Raw genomic sequence first — 25927 nt, 5'->3', positions numbered from 1 at the left:
CTGTGCTAAGTGCTGGGGATACACAGAAAGACAAAAGACAGCCCCCTCTCCTCAAAGATCTCAAACAACAGACACATGGTACGTCACTGGACCAGATTCAGTTTGTCAGAACTTGGGCTCCCCTGGCTGACCTTCGAAGACTCAGCCCCACTACCTACCCTTACCTTGCCAAGGTGAAACTGTAGGGTAGTCAGGAGAGGACTAGGAATGACTACATGCTTACTAAAATTCGAAGTTAACTTCTTAATCCCAACATGGAAGTGAAGGGGAAAGGGAAACATGCCTGCAGTGAATTCCACCCACCTCCTCTCCCTTCCAGAAATAGCATCGCTGCCTCTGCTGTCTGCGCCTTCAACCTCAGTGCCATCTCCCAGGCCTTCAATGGCCCCTTCCGCTACCAGGAGAATCCAAGGGCCGCCTGGCTCCCCATTGCCAACCCTATACCCAATTTTCAGGTACGGTTGCCCTTCTACTTCCCACTCCCACCCCTCATCTCCCATTACCACCACCTCAAACTCAGTCCTTAAACTCTTTCTCTCTGGTCATTGGGAGTCATGGGGAAGGGGTCATTTTAGATTTACTGGAGCAAAAGTGTGTATCCTAAGGTAGCCAGAACAGGGTTCCTAAGGAACATCAGTGCCCATTTTTGATGTCCTCTCCCTGATCTGGGTGAAGAAAGGAATAGAATTGGTGGAGAAGAAAGTGAAGAATAACTTCATTGGTTTGGCTAGGGGGCTTTAAGAGTCATAGACCTATAAAATGTCTGTTCTGTAGGCATCTTAGAGCTTATTTAATCCAACCCCCTCATTTTACAGATGGGGAAACTGAGGCCCAGAGAGGTGAAATTATTTGTCCAAGGTTTCACAACTTGTTAGTAGCAGAGTCAAGATTAGGACTAAGATTTTCTGACTCCCATCCAAATTTCCAGCCCCTGCTCAGAGGTAGGGATGGGGGGCTGGGCTATTTCAGTGTCTGTAGAAAATAGAGGAATGGGTCTGACAACAGAATCTTTGGCAGCCCACTCTCCATTATCCTAGGACAAATGAGCCAGTCTTTCTATTTTCCAGGCCCCTCGGCATCTCTCCCCTCTTCCTATTGCCTCCTCCCTCTTATATAAACCCCCAATTCCTAATCTAGTTTTTAGGCACTCTTTCCTCATCCTCCTTGGCTAATTTTTCCTTTTCTACCAATGGGATGATTGTTGTTGTTTGTCCTTCGTTCTTGAAGAGGACCATGTCATCAGGGTGATGTCATGACTTGCAGCAAATTGGATTTAGGTGAGGGAAGGCTGATATCATTGGCCATGATATCAACAGGATGATATCATTGCCAGGAAGGACCTGGGGGACAAGAGGTAGACATCACCGAGCCGAAGGGGATTTATGGTGAGACGGGCCAGGACTGAAGCTATGTAGAATTGATCCTGTTACACATCCTGATGGGCTCAATTGTTTGGGTCTTGTGAAGGACCATATTAGAGATTCATGGAGCTGAGGGCAGGGAGGGCGGCTGGGTGTGGATAACTGTGAGGGTCCCGAATGAGACTTATGAGAGCGTGACTCCCCAATTCTGATTCTCAGTGTGGAACCTCAAAAGATGTTGGCCCCAATGAGAACCTGACAGAGAGGAGCCTGCAGGATGCCCAGCGTCTGTTCCTGATGAGTGAGGTGGTTCAGCCTGTGACCCCGGACCCCTGTATCACACAGGACAGTGTCCGTTTCTCTCATTTGGTGGTGGATCTCGTGCAGGGCAAGGACACCCTCTACCATGTGCTTTACATTGGCACCGGTGAGACCCTCCTCTGTGCTAAGGCTGAGTATCTCCAGGGAAAGCAGACAGCTTTGCAGAGAAGCCATAACATTTGTGCAACTGTCTGACATGATGAACCACGCTCTTGGAGTATTTAAAGAGTGTTGTTATGTTCCTTGGATGATGGTGACCCAGAGTCATGTCTCAATGGTAGTGAGTCCCACATGGGGGTGTTGATGTGTGCAATTAAATAGGAGCAATGATTGAGTGAAAGGGACAAATGGGAGTGGGGAGGGGGGGGGGAGGGAGAGAGGAGAGAAGAAGAAGAAGAAGAAGAAGAAGAAGAAGAAGAAGAAGAAGAAGAAGAAGAAGAAGAAGAAGAAGAAGAAGAAGAAGAAGAAGAAGAAGAAGAAGAAGAAGAAGGAAGAGAAAGAGCGGCTGGAGGAGAGAGAAGAGAGATGGGGAGGAAGAGAGGAGAGAGAAGAGAGTGAGAGAGTAGGGAAAGCGAGAAGGAGGGAGAGGAGAAAAGGGGAAGGGAAGGGGGAGGGAAAGGAGGAAAGAAGAGGGAGGGAAGGAGAGCAAAGCGAGGGGGAAAGATAGAGAGGAGAAAGGAATAAGGAGAGAAGTGGAGGGAGGAAGAGAGACAGGAAGGGAAGGAGAGGAAGAGGGGTGAGGGAGAGAAAGAGAAGAAAGGGAGAGAAAAAGAGAGAAGGAGAGGAAAGAATGAGAAGAGAGAGGAAGAGAGTAAGGAGAGAGAGACAGAGTAGGAAGAAGGGACAGGGAGAAAAGGAGAAAGTGAGAAAGAAAGGGAAGGGAGAGGAGTTAGAAAGTAGGGAGGGAGAAAGAGTAGGGAGAATGAGTAAATGTGTTTTGTGGCTGAGAGTCAGTGTATATCCATGAGGAACAGCGACTGATTATGAGAGGCTGTAGTCAACGTGCACCCCAATGATTTGGGAGGTCTTTGGTTGAGGGGACCAGGACCATAGGAGTTTGCAAAGAATGGGTCTTGGGGCTGGTGGAGGCACTGGACCTGCATGCAGCTCTGGCTTCTGGTACCCTTACAAACAGTGATGTTTGCATTTGGGAAACAATGAAGGGGGAAAGTCCTTAATAGACCCGTTTAAAAAAAAAAAACCGAAAACCCAGTGTAGTTCTGAGTCCTAGTCTCCACCTGAGAAGGCAAAGTGCCTGGGGAAAAGCCAAGGGATCCAGTGGCTATATTAGAGACAGGCAGACACAGCGTGCATGCGGGCGAGCACGTGAGATCTCCATCACTCTGTCCCTATCCTGAGGGCAGCCTCTCTCCCTCTCTCTACCTCCACACTGGGGTGGGCGCGCCACTTGGTCCCAGAGCAGAGAGGAGGCTGTTAGGCAGCGTCCCTTCCCTTGGATTCTAGTTCTAGAAGTTCTAGGTCATTAGAGGAATCTGACCGTTGTCTCTGCCTCTCTCTCAGAATCAGGCACAGTGCTCAAGGCTCTGTCCACAGCGAGCCGCAGCCTCCGCGGCTGCTACCTGGAGGAGCTGCAGGTGCTACCTCCGGGGCGTCGAGAGCCTCTGCGTAGCCTGCGCATCCTTCACAGTGCCAGGGTGCTCTTTGTGGGGCTGAACGACGGGGTGTTGAGGATCCCGCTGGAGAGGTGCGCGGCCTACCGCACCCAGGGGTAAGCCGGGGCACCTAAGGCCAGGAGGGGGGGTGGGGTGGGGCAGGGACTCCGCCTCCACTGATCTGGATCAGACATTATTTTCTAGGGTTTTTTTTCCCAGTGTTATTAGCTGTTATCACTGAGGCTTTTGGTTATCTTGAATCATTCTGTTTACTTTTATTCATTCACCTCATCTCTGTAAAAGGGGAGTAGGAGCCTTTGAAATCCAGAAAGAAGGTAGCTAGGTGATGGAACGGACAAAATGCTGCATTTGGAGGCAGGAAAACTGGAATTCAAATCCTGCCTTAGACACCTACTAGCTGTGTGACCCTGGGCAAGTCACTTAACCTCTGTCTGCCTCAGTTTCCTTATCTTTAAAATGAGGCTCAATAGCAGTACCCACCTCACAGGGTTTATGAGAAGATCAAATGAGATGTATGTAAAGCACTTTGTAAACCTTAAAGTGAGGCAGCTAGGTGGTACAGTAGTTAGTGCACAGGCACCTAAGTCAGGAGTTCAAATCCAGCCTCAGATGCTTACTAACTGTGTGACCCTGGGCAGGTCACTTAACTGTTGTTTGCCTTAGTTTCCCCAACTATAAAAATGAGGGCTATAACAGCACCTACCTTATAGGGCTGTTGTGAGGATTAGATGAGGTAATATTTATAAAGCATTTAGCACTGTGCTGGCACATGGTAGGTACTATATAAATGCTGTAATTATTATTGTTATTTCCCTCTACTCCTCCTAGAGAAAGGGTAATCTCACAGACATGCTTTGCTTTGTTGGACTCTTTGTTGCTATCTGAGAGTAGCTATTATTCCTTCCTTACCTAGAGGAGGGAGCAGTGATGAGTTAACTTAACTAGGACCAGCCTAGTTAAGAATGAAGAGAATCGTCATCAGAAATTTGGTCACCAGGGGGCAGCTAGATGGCTCAGTGGATAAAGCACCGGCCCTGGATTCAGGAGGACCTGAGTTCAAATCTGACCTCAGACACTTGACACTTACTAGCTGTGTGACTTACTACCTGGGCAAGTCACTTAACCCTCATTGCCCCACCCAAAAAAAAAAGAAAGAAAGAAATTTGGTCATCAGGTGATGAAGATTTGGTGACCCATTAAACATGCAAAAATACAGAATTGCCCTCAGTTCTGGACAAGTAACCTTCCACCTCTATAGGGACAATGGCAGAGGGGCAGAAAGTAGGGGGTGACATCAACACACGTGCTCTTTGGCCGTCTCCAAGTATTAGTTTGACTGTTGACACTTGTATGTGATCTTTGTCCAGTCTGATGCTCTTTGGGGAGAAATGAACCCTGTCCATAATGACATTATCATGTCAATATATGACATAATGAATGAAATATGTATGTGTATTTATAAGGAAATCCAGAAACATAAATAAGTTTCAGCAAAATGGAAGGGTAACTTGCAGGCACTCCTTAGTTTCTTCATCTGTAAAATGGAGCTCAGAAGCAGTACCTATTTCACAGAGTTGAGGGAGGCTGCACCTCCCTCATTTTTCAAAGAGGTGAGGACGGGAATTGGCAGACTTGGGTTTCTCTTGTCCGTCAAGGCAACAAAAGACATAGTATCACAGAATGTCCAATTATCTTGGTCCATAAGTGCTCCCAATAAAGGTAAACATAATTGCTTCTCATTCTCATTGACGAGGGTGAAGAAATAAATAAGCTCTGCGAAGACCTTTATAAGTTCTTCCAAGCTAAGTCTACCCACACTTTGTTACCCTGCGATGTCAATTAAAAGATGGGCGCCAGAGAGAGTGGCAAAAAAAAAAAATAGGTTGGAAAATATGATTTAGGATCAAGAGATGGAAGAGACCAAATGCTTCCTACTAATTGTTAAAAGTTTCATGCCTCTATATGTCATGAATATATCCTTCTAGAGGAAACCTGATAGATGGGGTGAGGACCAAAAAAACCAAAATCATAAAAAAACGCAACTTGCTGTCTCTTGTTGTTATGTCATTTCACTCATGTCCGAGTCTTTGTGACCCCATTTGGGGTTTTCTTGGCAAAGATACTGAAGTGATCTGCCATTTTATTTTCCCGTTCATTTTACAGATGAGGAAACTGAGGCCAAGAGAGTTAAGTGACTTGCCTAGGGTCACACAGCTAGTAAGTGTCTGAGACTGGATTCAACTTGGGTCTTCCTGACTCCAAGAGCCTGGCACTCTATCCACTGCTCCACCAAGCTGCCCTGACTGTCTCTTAATAGACATGAAATTACTGTTAAAGCACTAGAAGAAACTGAATTTTAAAATACCCCAAAAGACAATTGCATCAACTGACAATGCATTTTTTTAATCCATGAGGCAAAGAAATTAGAGAGAGGATGAACCTTTTTATTTCAAAGTCAAATTAATACCAAAAATTTTGCATGAATCAATATGCTCAGTCCTTCTCAGAATCAAATTTCTGTGAGGTCGTTGAATCATTGACTAGTTAGATCCCGGATCAAAATAAATACCCCGCTAGAAGAAGAGATGACAAGAGAAAAAAGGTGTGTAAATTATTGCAACTCCAATACAACCTATTTAAATAAACTGTCCATTCTGAAAAATAAGAACATGGACACTACAGCAAATAAGAATGTTTAAAAAGCAATCACCATTTCTTAGAAAAGTTTAATCTATGCAAATCATTTACCATAATAAGGAAGCTAGACTTCTTTCTACACACGTCTCATGCCAAGACGCAGGAAGCGGCCAGTGAGTGATCAGGAAACAGAGATGTTGTTACTCTACGTGCATGGGACAGTGGAAACAGCACAGGGTTGGGAAGTGAGGGGATCTGGGTTCAAAGCCCGTGTCTCCTACTTCCTACAAGTATGTGATTCTGGGGTAAGTCATGTCACTTCCAGGACTTAGTTCTTCAGCTATAAGATGCCCCCTCTAGTTCTCTTCCAGCTCTAAAACCATGATTCTACATCTCACAGGAGAGAAAGAAACTACCACAGCAATGTTAAAAGTCCAGAGTTGGGGGCAGCTAGGTGGCGCTGTGTATAAGGCACCAGCTCTGGATTCAGGAGGACCTGAGTACAAATCTGACCTCAGACACTTGACACATACTAGCTGTGTGACCCTGGGCAAGTCACTTAACCCTCATTGTCCTTCAAAAAAAAAAAAGTCCAGAGTCATGGCTACATGTGACCCATGAGTGTACAAACAGCAGCATTTCAAAGGCTTTTGTACCGTGGGGTCATAGACATATAGTGAGAAGGAATCTTGGAAGTCATCTAGCACAACCCTTTCATTTTACATTTTAATTAAGGGATGCAACTGTTAGGGGTAGAGTCAGAATTCTAACTCAGGACAGCTGATTGCAAACCCATATACTAGATTCCACAGGGCCCATGGAGCAATGGTCCTATGTCTCCTTGAGGTAGTAAGGGCTACAGATAGGGATTCAGAGTGGCAAGGCTGAGGACCACAGCAGCATCCCTCTACCCAAGGGTGTGCTAGTAAAGTGTTTAACAATCAGCCCTCCAAGGCAGAAAAATGTATACATAACACACTTTTAAGTTTAGTTTGCATTATTAACTTTCAAATTATTCATTAATATTCATTGCTTTACATATTACATAATAATGTTACTGATGTTATATAATAATATGTCTAGATACATTATATTGATCGTGATTATTAATGTTGATTATTAATAAATCATTATAAATTATTAATTTTCTCCATTACCTCTGTGGGGACCATTACACCTCCATAAGTCTAGGCAATCAATAAGACAACAAATCCAACCCTCATTTGTAGTGTTTGCAGATTTCTGGGGTATAAATGCTCACACTGAACTTTTAACAAATGGCTCTCTCTAGTTCATTCAAGCTGACTCCAGTGTAGCCCTGGTTATACCCCTCATCACCAGGAAGTTACTGTAGTGGACAGAGTCCTGGACTTGGAGTCTGGCTGATCTGGATTCAAATTCTACACTTACTAGTTGTGTGACCACGAACAAAGCACTTCAACTCTCTGGCCCTCAGTTTCCTCACCTGTAAAATGAAGAGTCTGGACTTGGCCTCTAAAGGTCCCTTCTAGCTTTAAATCTATTATCTAATACCTGATCTCAAAGCCTGTCATTGGTTATCTTCCTGTCACAATCCTCCTGCATCACTGGCCTCCCTTCCAATGAGGTGTCAGTAGCATCCTTCCCCATACCCACCCGCCCCAGCGCAGCTTGTTTTGAGGGTCTGGGGATAGTACTGAAGGCCCAGGTGCCTGAGCTTCAAGTTTCTTCATAGAGATTAGCAGGGAATAGCTTGAGGACAGGGAAGGATTCTTCCTCATTCCCCTGGATCTGTAGTCTCTCCTTTTCTTGCTGTGCATGGTTATGGGCCATAAATCTTGATTTAATCCATTTCTGTAGACAGTGTCTCTCTCCTGGCTGAAGCCCATAAGGTGAAAATTTATTTTCTTTTTCAAAAAGTAAATATATATATATATATATATATATATATATATATATATATATATATATATAATAAAGAAACTGCAGTGGAAAAGGAGACCAAGAAAAAAGTACCAGGATATGACTTGGGGGGGAAGTATGTGGAAGGAGAGCTAGACCTGCAGTTAGGAAGACCTAGATTCTAATCCTAGCTGAGATATTTATTAGTTGTGTGACATGGACAAAATAATCCATGGCCAAGCATTTATTAAGCACCTACTACATACCAGTACTATGTTAGGTGCTGGGAATACAAATACAAAGAATTAAATAATCCTTACTTTCAATGAGTTTTCATTCTAATGGGAAGACAAAGGCATACAAAAGAAATATAAAGTGAATAAATGCAGAAAATACATAGCAGTGAAATATGAAGGAATTAGGGGGAGAAGATAATAGTATCTTACAATTATCAAGAAAGGCTCAGTGCCAAAGATTGTGCTTGAATTGAGTCTATTTTTTTTTTTGGAGGCAATTAAGGTTAAGTGACTTGCCCAAGGTACCACAGCTAGTAAGTATCTGAGGTCAGATTTGAACTCAGATTCTCCTGACTCCAGGGCCAATACTCCAACCACTGTGCCACCTAGATATCCCTTGAATTGAGTCTTTTTATCATAAAAGTATTTTATTATTTTATAGTTACATGTAGAGATAGTTTTCCACATTTGTTTTTATAAGATTTCTAGTTCCATTTTTTCTCCCTCCCTCCATTCTCTCCCCCTCCCCAAGACAGCAAACAATCTAATATGTTATATATGTACAATAACATTAAACATATTTCTGCATTAGTCATGTTGTGAAAGAAGAATAAGAATAAAAGGGTAAAACCTCAGAAAAGAAAAAACAAAAACAAAAATATTGGAAACCAGATGGTTCAATATGCATCTAGATTTCACAGTTCTTTTTTCTGGATGTGGAGAGCATTTTCCATCATGAGTCCTTTGGAATTTTCTTGGACCATTGTATTGCTAAGAAGAGCTAAGTCTATCACAGTTGATCATCATACAATGTTGTTGATACTGTGTACAATGTTCTCTTGGTTCTGCTCATCTCACTCAGCATCAGTTCATGTAAGTCCTTCCAGGTTTCTCTGAAATCTGCCTGCTCATCGTTTCTTACAGCACAACAGTCTTTAAATTCTTTTTTTTTCAATTGAGTCTGTTTTTTGGTTTTTTGTTTTGTTGGGGTTTTTGGGTGAGGCAATTGGGGTTAAGTGACTTGCCCAGAGTTACACAACTAGTAAGTGTTAAGTGTCTGTGACTGGATTTGAACTCAGGTCCTCCTGAATCCAAGGCTGGTGCTCTATCCACTGTGCCACATAGCTGCCCCCTCAATTGAGTCTTAAAGGAAGAGAAAGACTCTGTGAGACAGAGGTGAGAAGGGAGTGCATTTCAGGCATGTGGGGTGACCAGTGCAAAATCATGGAGCTAGGAGATGGAGTCTTATGTGTCAGTTTAATTGGATCAGATGATGGGGGTGGTGGGACTACACTTGGACCAACTAACATTCCAGCAAGACTGGAAAGGTAGGCTGGGGCCAGGTTGAGAAGGGCTAAGCAGGGTTTATTATTATTATTTTTTAATCTTAGAAACAATGGGGAGGAAAAACATAAAAAGTACACAACAAAGAACAGGAAAACTTAGAAGGAAGTACAGAAAAGTAGGATAACTTTGAAGATGATGTGTAGTATTTGTTATATAGTTTTTAAAAAAGGTAAAGTGTGAAATGGAAATTTATGGTTTTATATTGAATAATCTTATATTGTACTGTGTACATTTAAATGTCCCTTTTTCATCTTTTTCAAAATATAAATGAATAAAATTAATTTCAAAATTAAATTCAAAATAAATTATTTTTAAACTCAGGACCTGAGTTCAAATCCGGCCTCAGACCCATGACACTTTCTAGCTGTGTGACCCTGGGCAAGTCACTTAACCCTCATTGCCCCACCAAAAAATTTAAAAATTTTAAAAATTTAAAAAAAGAAGCAATAGTGAGCCAATGAAATTGAATGAGTAGGGGAGCAGCATGATCCAGAGCTGTACTTAAGCAAAATTACTTTGACAGCATAGTGTAAGATGATGAGAAATTTGAAGCAAGGAGACCAATTAAGAGGCTATTGTAACAATCTAGATAAGACATAAAGGATGGTAGATGTGTGAGAAGAGAGAAGGGGTCAGATATGAGAGATATCATGAAGATAGAATTTATGCAGAATGAGGAAAGTTGAAGAGTTGAAGGTAATACTAAGGCTATGAACCCAGGATACTGGAAAAGGGCAGAAATAGGAAGCTTGGAGGAGAGAAAGGTTTGGAGGAAACAATGATGAGTTCAGTTCTGGATGTGCTGAGTTTGAGAAGTCACTGTGACATCCAGTTATAAGTAACTGGTGATGCAGGACAAAGCTCAGGGACATAATTCAGGGTAATGCCATATTTCAGGGCAGAAGGCAGTTGCTTCTAGTTGGGATGTCCGGTGATCTTTCTGTTTCATAGAACACTGTCTTCTTTCCTGGTGGCTCTAATTGAAAAGCATTTGGCTCAGTGGTAGGTGGGGTAGGCACCTAGATATGTGTGGGGCCATCTAGCAATTTTTATGAAATGTTATTATTTTTTTTTATCTTCTTTTTTTTTAATGTATGAGGTATTTTACTTTTCTGTTACATGTAAAGATAGTTCTCAACTTTTGTTTATACATGCTTTACAATTTCAGATTTTTCTCCCTCCCTCCCCTCCCTCCCCTCCCTCCCCCCTCCCCTAGACAGCAGGTAATCTGATATAGGTTATATCTATATATCTCTATACATATACATATATATATACACACACATATATAAACACATAATGACATTAATCCTATTTCTGCATTAATCCTGTTACAAGAGAAAGAATCAGAGCAGTGATGCAAAACCTCAAAATAGAAAAAAAAACCAACAGCACCCAAAACAAAAGAAATAATATGGTTCAATCAGCATCTATACTCCACAGTTCTTTCTTTCTTTTTTTTTCTTGGATTTGGAGATCCTCTTCTATCATGAGTTCCCTGGAACTCTTCTGTACCATTGCATTGGTGAAAAGAATATAGTCCATCACAGTAGGTCAACACTCAATGTTGATGATACTGTGTACAATGTTCTTCTGGTTCTGCTCATCTCACTCATCATCAGCTCACGTAAGACCCTCCAGGTTTCTCTGAACTCTTCCTGCTCATCATGAAATGTTATTTTAAAATTTCAAACTTAACAAATACCAAAAAGACAATACTAAAAGGAAATGTAAAGTAGAACAGAAAGAAAATTTTATATGTGAAACCACAAGTCTCTCTATATAGCTTTTTTTTAAAGTGCATAATTCAGCATTTTCAAAACTGCCCTGATTGTCTTTATTTCCTTCTAACCTTCTGCTCTCTTCTGTGCATTAAAAAAAATACTTCACTTAACCTTCATTGCCCCACAGAGGGAAAAAATGCTTCACTCTTTTCTGTTTGTTGGGTTTGGATTTTGGGGGGGCTTGGGGTTTTTTTAGGCAACACTGTTTTAGACCCCTTTCTCCTGACCCCTCCCCCAAAATGAAAAAAGAAAAGAAAAATAAAGCCCTTGTAACCAATATACATAGTCAAGCAAAACAAATGCACATGATGACTTTGTCTAAAACTTATGTATCATTCTGCATGTTGAGTTTATCTACACTCTCTCAGGAGATGGGTGCTGCCTCCTCATTGGTCATCTAGAATCATGATCGATCATTGTGTTGATCAGAGTTCTTAAATCTTTCAAAGTTGATTTCGCTTAAAATGTTGTTGCTACTGTATAGATTGTCTCCCTGGTTTTGCTCACCTTACTCTGCATCAGTTCATCCATCTCTTCCAGGTTCCTCTGAAATAGTTTGTCCCCTTCATCATTTCTTATGACACAATAGTAATCCATTACATCACATACCATAACTTGTTCAGCCATTCCCCAGTGACAAGCACTTGTTTAGTTTCTAGTCCTTTGGCACTAGGAAAAAAAAGAGTTGCTTTAAATATTTTTGGGCATATGGGTCCTTTTCTTCTTTCTTTTATTTCTTTGGGGGTATAAACCTAGTAGTGGGATCTCTGGGTCAAAGTGCACGCACAGTTTAGTGTCTTTCTGGATTTGGTTCCAAGTTGCTTTCTAGAATGACTAACCTGATACATTGCTTTGCCACTTTAACAAATGCTATTTTTCTTTTTTGTTATCTCTGTTGATGGGTGTTTGGTGGAGCCTCTCAGAATTGTTTTAATGTGCATTTCTCTAATTATTAGTGGTCTGGAGGATTTTTTTGTATGGCTAAACTTCTTCCTTTGAGAACAGTCAGTTCATATCCTCCAACCCTTTATGTATTAGGGAATAGCTGTTATTCCTATATATTTGAATCAGTTCCTTATATATCTTGGATATTAGGCCTTTATCAGAGGAACTTATTGCAAAGTTTTTTCCCCACAGTTAATAATAAAAAATAATAGCTAGCATTTATATAGGGCCAACCATGTGCCAGGTATCATGCTAAGCACTTTATAAATATTATCTCATTTGTTCCTCACAACAACCCTGAGAGGTAGCTACAATTATTATCCCCTTTTTACAGATGTGGAAACTGAGGCAAACAGAGGTTTAAATAACATTTAATATCACACAGGTATTAAGTGTCTAATGCTGGATTTGAACTCAGGTCTTCCTGACACTAAGGCCAGCATTGTACCACCTAGTTGCCTATTTCTTTTCTAATTTTAACTACATTGATTTTGTTTGTGCAAATTTTTTTTCAATTTTATGTATTATATGCCTATTTTCTATAGGGATATGGGTCAGTGGGGGATGTCTAGGGCTGGGGGCAGGGGGTGGTGAGAGACATGATTTGGTGAAGGACTGTGTCTTGGGGTTCTTGTCCTTCAGGGAATGCCTGGGGGCCCGGGACCCGTACTGTGGCTGGGATGGGAAGCAACAACGCTGCAGCACCCTGGAAGACAGTGCCAACATGAGCCTCTGGATTCAGAATATCACAACTTGTCCAGTGAGGAGCCTCCCTCCCTCCCTGTGACCTCACTTCTCCCCATCCCAACCCAAATACATGACCTTCATGAGCTGACCCAAGTGCCTGAGTCATCACTCTGGACCTGTACCTCGACCCTCCCTTCCTCCCTTCCCCCTCAACCTCCCTTCTTCCCTACTTAGCACACGGTCCTGAGTCCCAAGGTGTCTTTGTAGGTGCGAAACCTGACATGGGATGGTGGCTTTGGACCATGGTCTCCATGGCAACCCTGTGAGCACGTGGACGGAGATAATTCGGGCTCCTGCCAGTGCCGAGCCCGAGCCTGTGACTCCCCCCGGCCCCGCTGTGGGGGGCGGGCCTGCCCTGGACCTACCATCCATGTTGCCAACTGCTCCAGGTGTGTGGGAGACACGAGTCTTCTCCATGGAAGCTGCCCCAGGACTCCTAGGCTGGGGAGCGGCTCAGAGAAATGGGGAGGAGCGCACTGGGCTGAAAGAAGGGAAGGACAGCCGGGCGTCCTAATGGAAGTTGGTGATGAGAAAAGCCAGCGGGCTGCCCCCCCCCCCCAGGTCCGGGGTCTGGTCCACAGCATTGCTGCTGCTCGGTTTGATCAGTTTATGCAGAGGCGAAGTGGTTCTTGGAATTGATTCACTCTAGATTCACTCCCAAAAGACTAGCTGATCAACCAAAATGCAATTTCTTGATTTACTGGGATGGTGTTTACGCCTAGTCTAAGAACAAGGACCGGCGGGCACTGACCACTCTACTCAGGAGACTCGAATTAAAATAAGAACTCACATTTATATCGCAGTTTAAGGTTTACAGAGAGTTTTCTAGCCAAAAGAAAGATTTCTACAGTGGGCTACCTCCATCGCTTTGTGTCAGTTCTTATACCATAAATTGTCCCCATTTTATAGATGAGAAAACTGAGACAGAGAGATTCAGTGGCTAGCCTATGACCACACAACTAGTAAGTCTCAAAGGCTTATCCGGATTACCTGACTCTAGAGCCAGTGATTTTTCCCCTTGTGTCCTGTTGCTTCCTAGAAAGCATAAAATTGCTTGAGGAAGCTAAGTTGAATCTTCTTTAAGTGGGTACCTTTTCAGGCTTTCCTGATGAATCGCTCTTTTCCACCATAAGAGATAATTCTGTCTAAAAAACTGGGATGGGGGGCAGCTAGGTGGCGCAGTGGATAGAGCACCAGCCCTGGAGTCAGGAGTACCTGAGTTCAAATCCAGCCTCAAACACTTAACACTAGCTCTGTGACCCTGGGCAAGTCACTTAACCCCAATTGCCTCACTAAAAAACAAAACAAAACAAAACTGGGATGGGTCTCCTGACGTCAGAACAGCTTCTTCCCTGGACAGGACAGGAAATACACAGGCAGATTTAACTGTCCAGGTCTCCTTTTTCTGTACCCTTGAATCAGTCACCAAATTCTCCCACTGAAGCATTGACCTCAGAATGGGCATCTGTCTCCCTATTAAGTGTATCACAGTTTCTCTTGCACTAATTGCCTTTTCAATGAAATTTGAGAGATACCCTAGTGGCATCCGTTGTGTTTATACGTTATCTTTGGGTGGCTATTTCTGGGAAAGATTTCTTTGGAGCTCATCTCATTTCTTTCTTCTTAATGTTTATTAGCTTCAGTTTTAGAGCAGACTATTTTCTGACTTTCAAATCCTGAAGGTGCACCCTAGTTAGGTTCCATAAGCCACACCTATCCAAGAGGAAGAGGGATGAACTAGATATGGAATGTCTGATGAGAGAGGCATGGTCACCTAACTTTATAGGGAACATACAGTCATTGTCCTTATAGCTACCAGTTGAGTGGGAAAGACAGACCCCTCCCCCCCCCACACACACATACAAGACAAACGGGTCAAAATGCATGAAAAATTGTTGCTGAATGAATCAGTGAATCAGCAGAATTCCAATGGTAGCTGCCAGACAGAGGCTCTATGGCACCATGCTGATTTGGAGCTGCAAAGATCAGACCAGGGTGTAGGGTGGTATTGTGGGGAGGGAAGGGGATTGTAGAACAAGGATCAAAGGAGCGTGGGACAAAACTGAGCGCAAGGGAGTCGGAAGGGTCCCTATAAGAAGGGTCAGAGTGGGTGAGGTGGCTTCAAGGGGAGGTGGGTAGGGAGAATTTGCCTGGTTGCATAGGGGAGTTCAAGCTGCCCTCATTCCAGGGGATGAGAACAAGTAATTATTGTCTCCCCTGTTAGAATGTTTGTTTCTTGAGGGCAGGGACTGTCTTTACCTCTCTTCGTTTACCCGCTGCTTAGCACAGTGCTTGCCATACAGTAGGGGCATAATAAATGCTTAAGGATTGATTAATAGATGGGAGAGCCCAGGGGGCAGCTAGGTGGCACAATGGATAAAGCACCGGCCCTGGATTCAGGAGGACCTGAGTTCAAATCTGGCTTCAGACACTTGACACTTTACTAGCTTTGTGACCCTGGGCAAGTCACTTAACCCTCATTGCCCTGCAAAAATTAAACAAAACAATAGATGGAGAGCCCTTTGAAGAAGATAATTAGGAATTGGGGCCTTACATATAAGGATGGGGGATATAGGAGACCAACTAGGAGTGGCAGCTGCCCCATTTTTAGATGTGATGGCCACCTTTCACTTGTGTGTTCCCAGAGAAAAAGTAGGGCTAAAAGGTCATTTGATTCACTGACAAACATTTATTAGGTTCCTGCTGTTTACCAGGCACTGTGCTAGGCACTGGGGATACAAGCAATTAAACAATCTCCACTCTCAAGCAGCTTATCCACAATGTCTGTGGATAGGATTTGATGACTGAGATGTGTCCTTTTGTCTCCACCAGAAATGGGGCATGGACCCCATGGTCCTCTTGGGCTCTGTGCAGCACCTCTTGTGGGATTGGCTTCCAGGTCCGTCAGCGGAGCTGCAGCAACCCCGCCCCCCGACACGGGGGCCGAATCTGTGTGGGCAAGAGCCGGGAGGAGCGGTGAGTGATGGGGTGAGGGGATGGAGCTTAAGGTTCAAGCAGAGGCTGCAAAGCTGCACAGGGGTTCTGGGCAGGGAGTTCTGGCATTGGTGGAAGTGTCCAGGTCCAAGGAAGGAAGGAAGGGAGAGTGGGAGGGTGAGAGGAAGGGGGTGGGGAGGGAGGAAGAAGGGAGGAAGGAAGAGAGTGAGCAAGGAAAGAAGGAAAGAAGAAAAGGGAAGGGAAGAAGGAAGGGAGGGAGGGAGGAAAGAAGGAAAGAAGGAAGAGAAGGAAGGAAGGGAGAGAAGGAGGAAGGGAAAAGGAGGAAATGAAGGAAAGGAGGAAGGGGGAAAGGAAGGAAAGAGGGAAGAAAAGAAGAAAGGAAGGAAGAAAAGAGGGAGGGAAGAAAGGAAGGAATTGTTTAAATGCCTGTCATTTGCCAGGAACCATGCTAAGTGCTCTACAAAAATTAACCTCATTTTCCCTTTTGTTCTGATTCTTTTTTTATAAATATTTTTATTAATACTTTTGGATTCCAATTTGTTTTTTTTGGTGAGGCAATTGGGGTTAAATGACTTGCCCAGGGTCACACAGCTAGTAAGGTCAAATGTCTGAGGCCAAATTTGAACTCAGCTCCTCCCGAATCCAAGGCCAGTGCTCTATCACTGTGCCACCTAGCTGCCCCTCTGATTCTTTTTTCACAATATGACTAATGCAGAAATATGTTTAATGTGATTGTACATATATAACCTATATCAGATTGCTTGCTGTCTTAGGGAGGGGGGGAGGGAAGGGAAGGAGGGAGAGAGAAAAAATTGGAACTTAAAATCTTATAAAAATGAATGTTGAAAACTTTACATGTAACTGGAAAAAATACTATTAAGATTTAAAAAAAAATATTAACCTCATCCAATCCTCACAACATCCCTGGGAGATAGATGTTATTATTTATTATCTTATTTTTTCAATTGAGGAATCTGACACAGACAGAGGTTGAGTGATTTGCATAGGGTCACACAAATAGAAAGTATCTAAAGCTGGATTTGAACTCTGATCTTCCTGCCTCCAGGTTCCAAGGCTCTGCAGGAACTGCTATTTCCTATCTGACTTTGAATAGTTTCTTTAGCCTTTTGTTACTCTCACTCCTGCTGTCTAAGCCTCATGGGTCATCCCTTGTTGGAAGTTCTATTTCTCTGTCTAAACCTCTCCTCAGGTTCTGCAATGAGAATAGCCCCTGCCCTGTCCCCATCTTCTGGGCTACCTGGGGCTCCTGGAGCAAATGCAGCAGCAACTGTGGGGGCGGAGTCCACTCCAGGCACCGAACCTGTGAAAATGGGAATTCCTGCCCAGGCTGTAGTGTGGTAAGTCGGGGGTGGGCGGGGGCGGGGGGGGGGGTGGATAGACTGGGAAAGAGGCAAGTCGTGAGACTCAGGAATGACATCTAGTGCAAACTATCAGGGCTGGACAGGACCTTAGGAATCATCTACTCTCTCTCTCTCTCTCTCTCTTAAACCTCCCCCCCCTTTCTTTTCTTTTTTTTTTGGGGGGGGCAGGGCAATAAGGGTTAAGTGACTTGCCCAGGGTCACACAGCTAGTAAATGTCAAGTGTCTGAAGCTGGATTTGAACTCAGGTCCTCCTGAATCCAAGGCCAGTGCTTTATCCACTGTGCCACCTAGCTTACCGCCCCCCCCCTTCTTAAGTTTTATTAATGTTCTTTACTCTCACTTCCAAGTGAATCGCTCCTCCTACTCCATATTCCAACCAAGCTCTAGCCCTCCCACCCTTCCCCTCTTTCCTGGGCAATAGAATCCTCAGTAAAACCGAGCAAAATAAATCCATACATTGGCCATGTGTGAAAGTATATGCCTCAATCCTTGCCTGTAGCCTACCACCTCTCTACCAAGTGCACCATGGGTACACTCTGAAGTCATCAATGGATATTGCATTGATTGGGTTTCTGAAGTTTTTAATTGTTTTTCCTTCACATTTAGGGGAAGACACTGTGGAAATTATTCTCCCAGGTTTTGCTTCCTTCTCTCTGAATCATCCAAGTCCTCTGAAGTTTCTCTGAATTTTTCATGTTTTTCATTAGTCATTTGATAAAAGGTCCCATTATTTCACAGATGAGAAGTTTGAAATCTGAGGCAGGGGGAATACTTTGCTCAAGGTCATGTATAGCTAGTCTTCAGCAGAGCTTGGAGTAGAGCTTGGTCCTCCTGACTCTTGGTCCATGGTGGGGTTTTTTTGTTGTTGTTGTTGTTTTTTGTTGTTTTTGTTTTTTGTTTTGTTTTTTTGAGGTGATGAGGGTTAGGTGACTTGCCCAGGGTTACACAGCTAGTACATGTCAAGTGTCTGAGGCTGGATTTGAACTCAGGTCCTCCTGAATCCAGGGCCGGTGCTTTATCCACTGCGCCACCTATCTGCCTCCTGGTCCATGTTTTAAGAGGTGGTGGTTCCCACATAACAGTGTCTGTCCCTTCTTCTCGTCCTGGGGCAGGAGTACAAGACGTGTAACCCTGAGAGCTGCCCAGAGGTACGAAGGAACACCCCCTGGACACCATGGCTCCCTGTGAATGTGACCCAGGGAGGGGCCCGCCAGGAGCAGCGATTCCGATTCACGTGCCGGGCCCCGCTCCCTGACCCTCACGGCCTTCAGTTTGGGAGGAAGAGGACAGAGACCCGCTCCTGCCCTGCAGACGGCTCTGGAGCCTGCGACACTGATGGTGCAGCCCTCTTCTGCTCTAGACTAGGGCTCCCCACATGCCCCCCCTTCCCTAAGCCCCTCTCTCTCTAGGGATCAGGGGTCAGACAGATTATAATTTCAGGGTGGCAGGCCAGGGAGGTGTAGTTGGGAATGAGTTACAGACTGTCAGGAGCCATATTGTATAGAGAAAACTGAGACCAGAGAAGTGATTTATTCAAGGTCACAAGGCAAGTTAATGACCTGATCCCTCATCTCAGGTTAGATTGGGAAGGGGGCAGGGTGTGTGATGGTGGTGAGGAATTCTGGTCAGGCAAAGCCCCCTCTCTTTGTGACTTGTCCTCTTTCCCCCCAGCCCTAGTGGAGGATCTCCTTCGCAGTGGAAATAATGCCCCCCATGTGGTGAGTGGTGGCTGGGCAGCCTGGGGACCTTGGTCATCCTGTTCTCGAGACTGTGAATTAGGTTTCCGGACTCGGAAGAGAACCTGCACCAACCCAGAACCCCGAAACGGGGGCCTGCCCTGTGTAGGGGATGTCACTGAGTATCAAGACTGCAACCCCCAGCCCTGCCCAGGTAATCCTTTCTCTCTCCTAGACAATGTCCATTGGCTTCCCTTCCCTGCAAGCCATAATCGACCTATTGATCAACACTTACTCTGTGCCAGGCACCCTGCTGGGATTACAAAGAAAAGCAAAACCACAAAACTAGTCCCTGCCCTCAGGGCACTTACATAAGTACTTATTTACAACACTTATAATATACCTACAGGGTGGAAACAAGGTAATATCAGAGAAGGGTCAGGTACCTCGAGGGATTGGGAAGGCCTGACAAAGTGGCTTTTGAGCTGAGTCTTGAAGGAAGTCAGAGATGACAAGAGGTGGAGGTGATCATGGAAAACACTCTGGGTATGGGGGACAAGCCAGTGCAGAGGTGTGGAGGTGAGAAATGAGGGTCACATGGGCACGTTTGTAGGCAGCAAGGAAGCAGCCCCTAGAGTGAGGCAAGATTGAAGATTAGAGAGAGTAGGATGGTAGTGGGGGCTACCTATTAAACAGGAGGGAAGGAGATCAAGGGTACCTGGGCGGGGTGGCCTTGGCAAGGAGAAGAGCCACCTCTTCATCAGAGACTGGAATAAAGGAGAAGATGGAGAGGGCTGATGTCAGAGGATGATGAGAAGGGGAGAGGAGGGAGCTCTCAATGCATGGCTTCATGTTATTTTTAGTGACATGTAAGGCAAGGTCTTCAGCTGCCATTTCCCCCATCTACACCCTATTATTAATTAGGGACATCAGGGCATTTTTGTAGCCTAGGTTTCAACATGGGGCCATTTTTCTTGGGGCCAAAGAGGTGGGAGGAGTGGTCATCTAAAAGGGATCACAGAATGGATAAAAGGGGAGGGGGTGTGGGGAGCATGATAAAGTGGGGAAAGGCATTAAAAGAGTAGAGTCAAAGGATCTTGTCTTGTAGGATCTGCATGACTTCAGACGAATCCATGTAGTCTCTCTGAGCCTCAGTTTCCCCATCTGTAAAATGAAGAAGTTGAATTAGATGACCTCTAAAGTGTCCATTCTACTTATAAATCTCTGATGCATGCTGCTAATCCTGAGTATTTTAGACTCTTCTCTATATCTAAGTTCCTTCCTCCCAGCATTTGTCCTCTCTCGACTTGCAGTACGAGGTGCTTGGTCGTGTTGGACCCCATGGTCCTCGTGCTCAGCCTCCTGTGGGGGAGGTCACTACCAGCGGACACGTTCGTGCACCAGTCCTGCCCCCTCCCCCGGTGAAGATATCTGCATTGGGTTGCATACGGAAGAAGCACTTTGTGCCACCCAGTCTTGCCCAGGTAGTAACCGTTGGGGCTATAGGAAGATGGAGGGATGATAAAGAAAAGTCAATGTGGGCAAACTACATCTGAGTCCCTGCTCATAACAAGGAGATGTTTTGCATCGCCTAGAACTTTTATTCATTCCTTTGTTAATTTCTGCCTTCATTCAGCCAGAATGTATTAAGTGCCTATTAGGTGCTACTATTCTGATGCTGGGGATACAGACAAAAAAAAAACAAAAATGGCGTTTGAAAAAATTACAAGTCACGGCACATAATGATGAGGGATGGGCAGTGGTGTTGGGGGGGGTAGAGAACGAGGAACGAATCTGGGTTGGAGGTCAGAATGGACAAAAGGCAGTGTGACCCGGGCTTTGCCCCTAGGTGGCTGGTCATTGTGGGCCGAGTGGAGTGTATGTGGTGAGGATGGAACCCAGAGCCGGAACCGTCAATGCGAGGAACTGGACCCCGAGACCACCCCCTGTCTTGGCAATGGCAGCCAGACCCGAACCTGCCCATACAGTGAGATCCCTGGTACAGATGCCCAGACACCCGTAGCCCTTTTACCCCACTCCTGGGACCCCGGATTCCTCCCCACTGGGATCATCTTTCCTCCTGGAAATTATTTACTCTGTGAGCCCTGTGGCATGGGGTCAGGTTGGGAGGTGGGGGAATGTCAAGAGAGAAGCTCCCCTAAACCTCGAACAGCTCCATCCAAGAGAATGGGGAGGGAGGAGCGGGAGAAATCCAGTCACCTGTATCCCCATCAGATATGCCATGGGCCTCCGCAGAATGGGCCGATTCTTCCCAGAGCAGTAGGGGGGCTCCCCTGCCCTGAACCACAAGCCCCTAGTTCAGTAGACACCTACAATGATCCCCAGGGATTCTCCCACGGCCATTTCCCCAGTGCCCAGTCACTCCTCACCTCCAGTTCCCTTCCATTTTTGTTCCTGTAGTGATCCTGCCTGCTTCCAGCATCGATGACGCTACCAGCTGTGGAGGTAATAATGACATCAACACTGTAGCAATAACCATCCAACATAGGTCGAGCTTGCTAGAAGACAACTCCCGTTAAACTTGCCCCCTTCCCAATATCAGACCTTCCTCTACTTTCCAAATCTGGAGCCTTCTACCCCAGACCATGAAGACTTGATGGAGTAAGTGGAATAAGTGGAGTAAGGTTTGACATTGTGTTCCTACCAAGCCTGGCATTCCTGGTCGGAATCACTCCTCTGACAGGGGTTATGGTGGGAAGGGGTGAGAGGTCAGTGTGTCCCTCCTGACCATGATGAGCTCACCCCCCTCCCCCACTTGGAGGCAGCCATCATGTTTGGGAGCATGAAGAAAATTCTTCATCTGACCCAATCCCTAAACTCTATTGTCCTATCAAAGAGACTTCCTGCCCCCCCCATGCCCTCACACTAATGAGACTCCACAGCTTCCCTTGATCATCTGTAGGCCACCCCTTCCCTATATCTAGTTTGCTCCTCACCCTTTTTCCCCTTGCACTTTGCCCTTCCCTATCCTTGAAAGCCCTTCAGGAGGAACTTAGGGGTCCTCTGCTACCTCCTTCTCTATTACTCCCCACACGTTCCCTGCTTCTTTCTTCCCCATACAGGATTCAGCCTTATCCATTTGGTGGCTACTGGTGTTTCCTGCTTCCTGGGCTCAGGCCTCCTGACCTTTGCTGTTTACCTGTCCTGTCAACGTTGCCAGCGGCAGACCCAGGAGTCCACACTTGTCCACCCCACCACCCCTAACCACCTGAACTATAAGAGTGGGAGTGGGGGCACCCCCAAGAATGAGAAGTACACACCCATGGAGTTCAAGGTGGGAAGAGTCTCTCCTATTCCTCTTTGAGTTGGGCAACAAAGAGTGAAGGAGAGGATGCCTATTTTGGTCTATGTTTGACAAGACAGGTTGCCTCCTTCGAGAGAATTATGGCAGAGTGGAAAGAGGGATAGTTTGGTCAGCAGAAGACCTTTATTCAGATCCCAGCTTGGCTATGATAACCTATATGATCTTGGGACTCTGAGGTTCAAAGGTATCTTCTCTGAACCTCAGTTTCCTCGTTGGTTAAAAAAAAAAGAAGTTGGAGTAGATGATCACAGAGGTCCCTTTGAGCTCTATGAATGGGGGGCAGAGTGTGGTAAGAGAGTTATGCCCACCCAGAATCATAGATGAAAGGTCAGACACACATTCACAAGTTTTCACAGACACAGACGTGCACAATGGGGTGCAGTTGATAGATGTAGGAAGGAAGGAACCAACAGCAAATGTGCCAGGGATTGTTCTAAGAGCTTTACAAATATTGTCACCTGATTCCCCATTTTACAGTTGAGGGGACTGTAGAGACATGGTGTACAAGGTGCCAGATCAGGAATGGAGAAAGGAGGATGCCTTCCCCTTTCTGCATAGTCTAGCTAGGGTCTATGGCTGTGTGCCAAGTCTGCCTGCTTGCCCACCTCAGTTTTTTTTTTAAATAAAAGCAGGTTATTTTATTTTATTTTTTTGCAGGGCAATGAGGGTTAAGTGACTTGCCCAAGGTCACACAGCTAGTAAGTGTAAGTGTCTGAGGCTGGATTTGATCTCAGGTCCTCCTGAATCCAGGACCAGTGCTCTATCCACTGTGCCACCTAGCTGCTCCTGCCCACCTCAGTTTTTCCTGATAATTGGTTGTTTAAGTCCCTGTGCTTTACTTGCACTGTCTATTGCTGCCGTGGATTGGACAGCTGCATAAGGTTTTAGGATTGGTTCTGCTGATATTGGCCCCATCACTCTAGAGAGCATTAAAAAGGGGATCATACCTGCTATCCAGAGTCCAGACCTCCACCTCCTGGATTCCTTTAAGTCCCAGCTAAAAGGCCCATCTTCTGGATTCTAGAAGGTACAGGCATAACAAGGTTTCTTCTGGTGAACCCATGGCTGAGGAAGTGGAGGTCAGGAGTCTATAGACCAGCAGCCCCCACGTGCCCTATCGCTCAAAGGCTGGAGGTGTCCCCCCTGGCTCAGGGGTCAACCACTGGGGAAAGGAAAAGGTTGGCTGCTGGGGCTTGCACGAGGTACTGGGGATACAAAGCCAGAAACAGTCCTCAGCTTCAAGGAGCTTATACATGAATAAACGAAATAGAAGTGGGAAAAGTGCTCAACTTAGACACGTAAGACCTGGGTTCAAATCCCAGCCTCAGCACTTATCAGCTGCATTTCCCTTAGGTGAAGCCCCCATTTGGGTCTCAGTTTCCTCATCTGTGAAATGGGCTAAAATTATTCACACTACTCACCTGATAAAGGGATGGAAAGTACTTTGTAACTGGGACACACTGAATGTGAACTCTTATAAGAGGTAGAGGGGGCAGCTAGGTGTTGCAGTGGATTCAGGAGGACCTGAGTTCAAATCCGACCTCAGACACTTGACACTAACTATCTGTGTGACCCTGGGCAAGTCACTTAATCCCAATTGTCTCACACACACACACACACACACACACACACACACACACACACAAAAGAGGTAGAGAGCGTTATAGGAGTTCAAAGGAGGGCGGGATCGTTTTGGCTAGGCTGGATGTGGGTGTGGGTTGGGGGCTTAGGGAAGGTGCTGGAAGAGATTTCAACAGCAAAGACAGAGGGGGAAGGAAGGAGTGCATTCCCAGAGGAGGTGAAGAAAGTACCTGCCTCTGCCGCATATCCACCCTCTCATTCTGTATTTCCGTCCCTCCAGCCCTCTCTCTCACCGCACATCAGGCTCAGTTAGTTCCTCAGTCCATCTCCTCTGCCTTCTTCTTCCCCTATCCTGCTTCCCCTTCCAGCGCAATCCTCTCTCTCCTGCTTTGCACCTATTCTCCATTGTCTTGCCCCTTCCTTCTCACCCCTGTCTCCGTTCCTCCCCTCCAGCCTCATTCCCCCCAGGCCTGTGTTGACCTCTTTTGCTCCCTAAGACCCTCCCTCCTTGTCTCGGCTCCTTGTGCCCCTTATTCCCCATTCCTCATCTCATTCCTTTGCTGTCCACACCTCCCCGGTCTCAGCTGATCGCTGTCTCTCTTTCCTTCTCCGGTAGACACTGAATAAAAACAACTTGATCCCTGATGACAGGGCCAACTTCTACCCGCTGCAGCAGACCAACGTGTATACGACAACTTACTACCCCAGCTCCCTGGGCAAACACAGCTTCCGACCGGATGCCTCCCCAGGACAACGATGCTTCCCCAACAGCTGATGACACCACCCCTCCAGGGGGATGGGCCTTCGGGTACCTCGCCATCCTGGGCTCCTCACGGGGGTGGACAGTACAATTAATATGGCTTTCTTCTTGGCCACCCGCACTCCCCCCTCAGGGCCCTTGGAACACTCCCTCAGTGGGGAGGGGAAGGATTCTGAAACTAGAGTTCTCTGGTTGGAGGCGACCCTGGGGGGAGAGGGTCAGCATTTTGGCTGGCACAGGGTTGTGACCTCCCAGCTCGGTCCAGAGGTTTTGCAGCTGTTCCCCTTCCCCTCCTTACCTACTCACTACCACCCAGCCGCATGCTGGACAAGGGACCCACTAAGGATGTGAGGAATTTGGGGAGTTGTAAATGGGAAGAGGGTGGGCCACCTCGATTTTCTCTGAAATGACTCTTCCTCCAGCCAGGACTGAAAAGAATGGGCTATATCCTATCCATATTTCACTACATCAGGAAACAGCCCCCACCCCACAACTAGTTCCACTTTGGAAAGGAAATGAAAAAAAAAATAAATATAAGTATATATGTATCCAATGGCCCCAAATAATTTAGGTTTCTCAGCCTACAGCTGGGCCAAGGGGGGACCATAACCCAAGGTCAAGCCTGTGCTTATGAGATCAGCTATCGGCCTCTGCCCATGGACACTCATCTCACCGGATCAGCAGTTTTTCTGAACATCAGTGAAGACAAGGCCTTCCCAAGAGCTGATCCACCCTCTGGGAGAGAGCCTGGTGCCCAGGTCCTGCCCAGGCCTTGGTCTTGCCTTTCTCTTGTCTTCTCCTAGTGTGGGAAGATGGTGATGCAGAAGGAGAGAGGAAGGCTCCAGGCCTTGACCAGACAAGATGCTGAGGCCTCTCTGGGGAACATCTTCCAGTTGCTGCTCATCAGAGTTTCAGGCTGAGTCCTGGGCATCTCAGCCTATTCTACATCCTTTCAAAATACACACGATGAACCTGCTACAGCGATGACAGTGACAGGCTGTAGCTTTGTTAATTAAACATTATATCCAGCCTATAAATATAATTTTCTTTGGGTGTCATTAGTGTGTGTGTGTTGGGGGGGGCGGGTGCGTGGGCACTTCATTTTCCAGCCCAGTAGTGTGTCATAATAGACATCAGCCTCTGAACAACTGGAGCTCTGTTTCTGACAGTCGCTAGTCAATCAATAAACATTAATTAAGTCCCTGCTGTGTGCCAGGATGTGCTAGGTTCGAGGGATACAAAAAACAAAAAAAAAACCACATGCAGAAATACAGACAGAGCACACAAAACAGGGGTTGGGGACACATTTAGCCACTTAGAGGGAAGAGTGACACAAGAACAGTGTGGAAAGACA

At 45.6% G+C, this 25927-nt stretch overlaps 1 protein-coding gene across 6 annotated transcripts in view; it reads left to right on the top strand.

Annotated features, from left to right (window-relative positions):
* The window catches only part of SEMA5B (semaphorin 5B), a 198173-nt gene extending 172558 nt beyond the window's left edge, over positions 1-25615 (top strand). For 5 of the 6 annotated variants that reach the window (XM_043996519.1, XM_043996518.1, XM_043996514.1 and 2 more), the window contains 14 exons: positions 320-455; positions 1581-1788; positions 3204-3411; positions 12789-12906; positions 13101-13282; positions 15726-15869; positions 17059-17206; positions 18344-18569; positions 18903-19121; positions 20221-20391; positions 20757-20906; positions 21329-21373; positions 21991-22202; positions 24430-25615. In XM_043996519.1, coding sequence (XP_043852454.1) covers positions 320-455; positions 1581-1788; positions 3204-3411; positions 12789-12906; positions 13101-13282; positions 15726-15869; positions 17059-17206; positions 18344-18569; positions 18903-19121; positions 20221-20391; positions 20757-20906; positions 21329-21373; positions 21991-22202; positions 24430-24588 — 2326 coding nt within the window. In that variant the 3' untranslated portion in view covers positions 24589-25615. The remainder of the gene's footprint in view (positions 1-319; positions 456-1580; positions 1789-3203; positions 3412-12788; positions 12907-13100; positions 13283-15725; positions 15870-17058; positions 17207-18343; positions 18570-18902; positions 19122-20220; positions 20392-20756; positions 20907-21328; positions 21374-21990; positions 22203-24429) is intronic. The other variant, XM_043996520.1, reaches the window with a different exon arrangement.
* Positions 25616-25927: the final 312 nt, after the last annotated feature.

Source organism: Dromiciops gliroides, chromosome 3 (genome assembly GCF_019393635.1).
Source record: "Dromiciops gliroides isolate mDroGli1 chromosome 3, mDroGli1.pri, whole genome shotgun sequence".
NCBI classification, from domain to species: domain Eukaryota; kingdom Metazoa; phylum Chordata; class Mammalia; order Microbiotheria; family Microbiotheriidae; genus Dromiciops; species Dromiciops gliroides.
The sequence above is the reverse complement of the archived record's forward strand: the minus strand, read 5'-3'. Positions and strand labels throughout refer to the sequence as shown.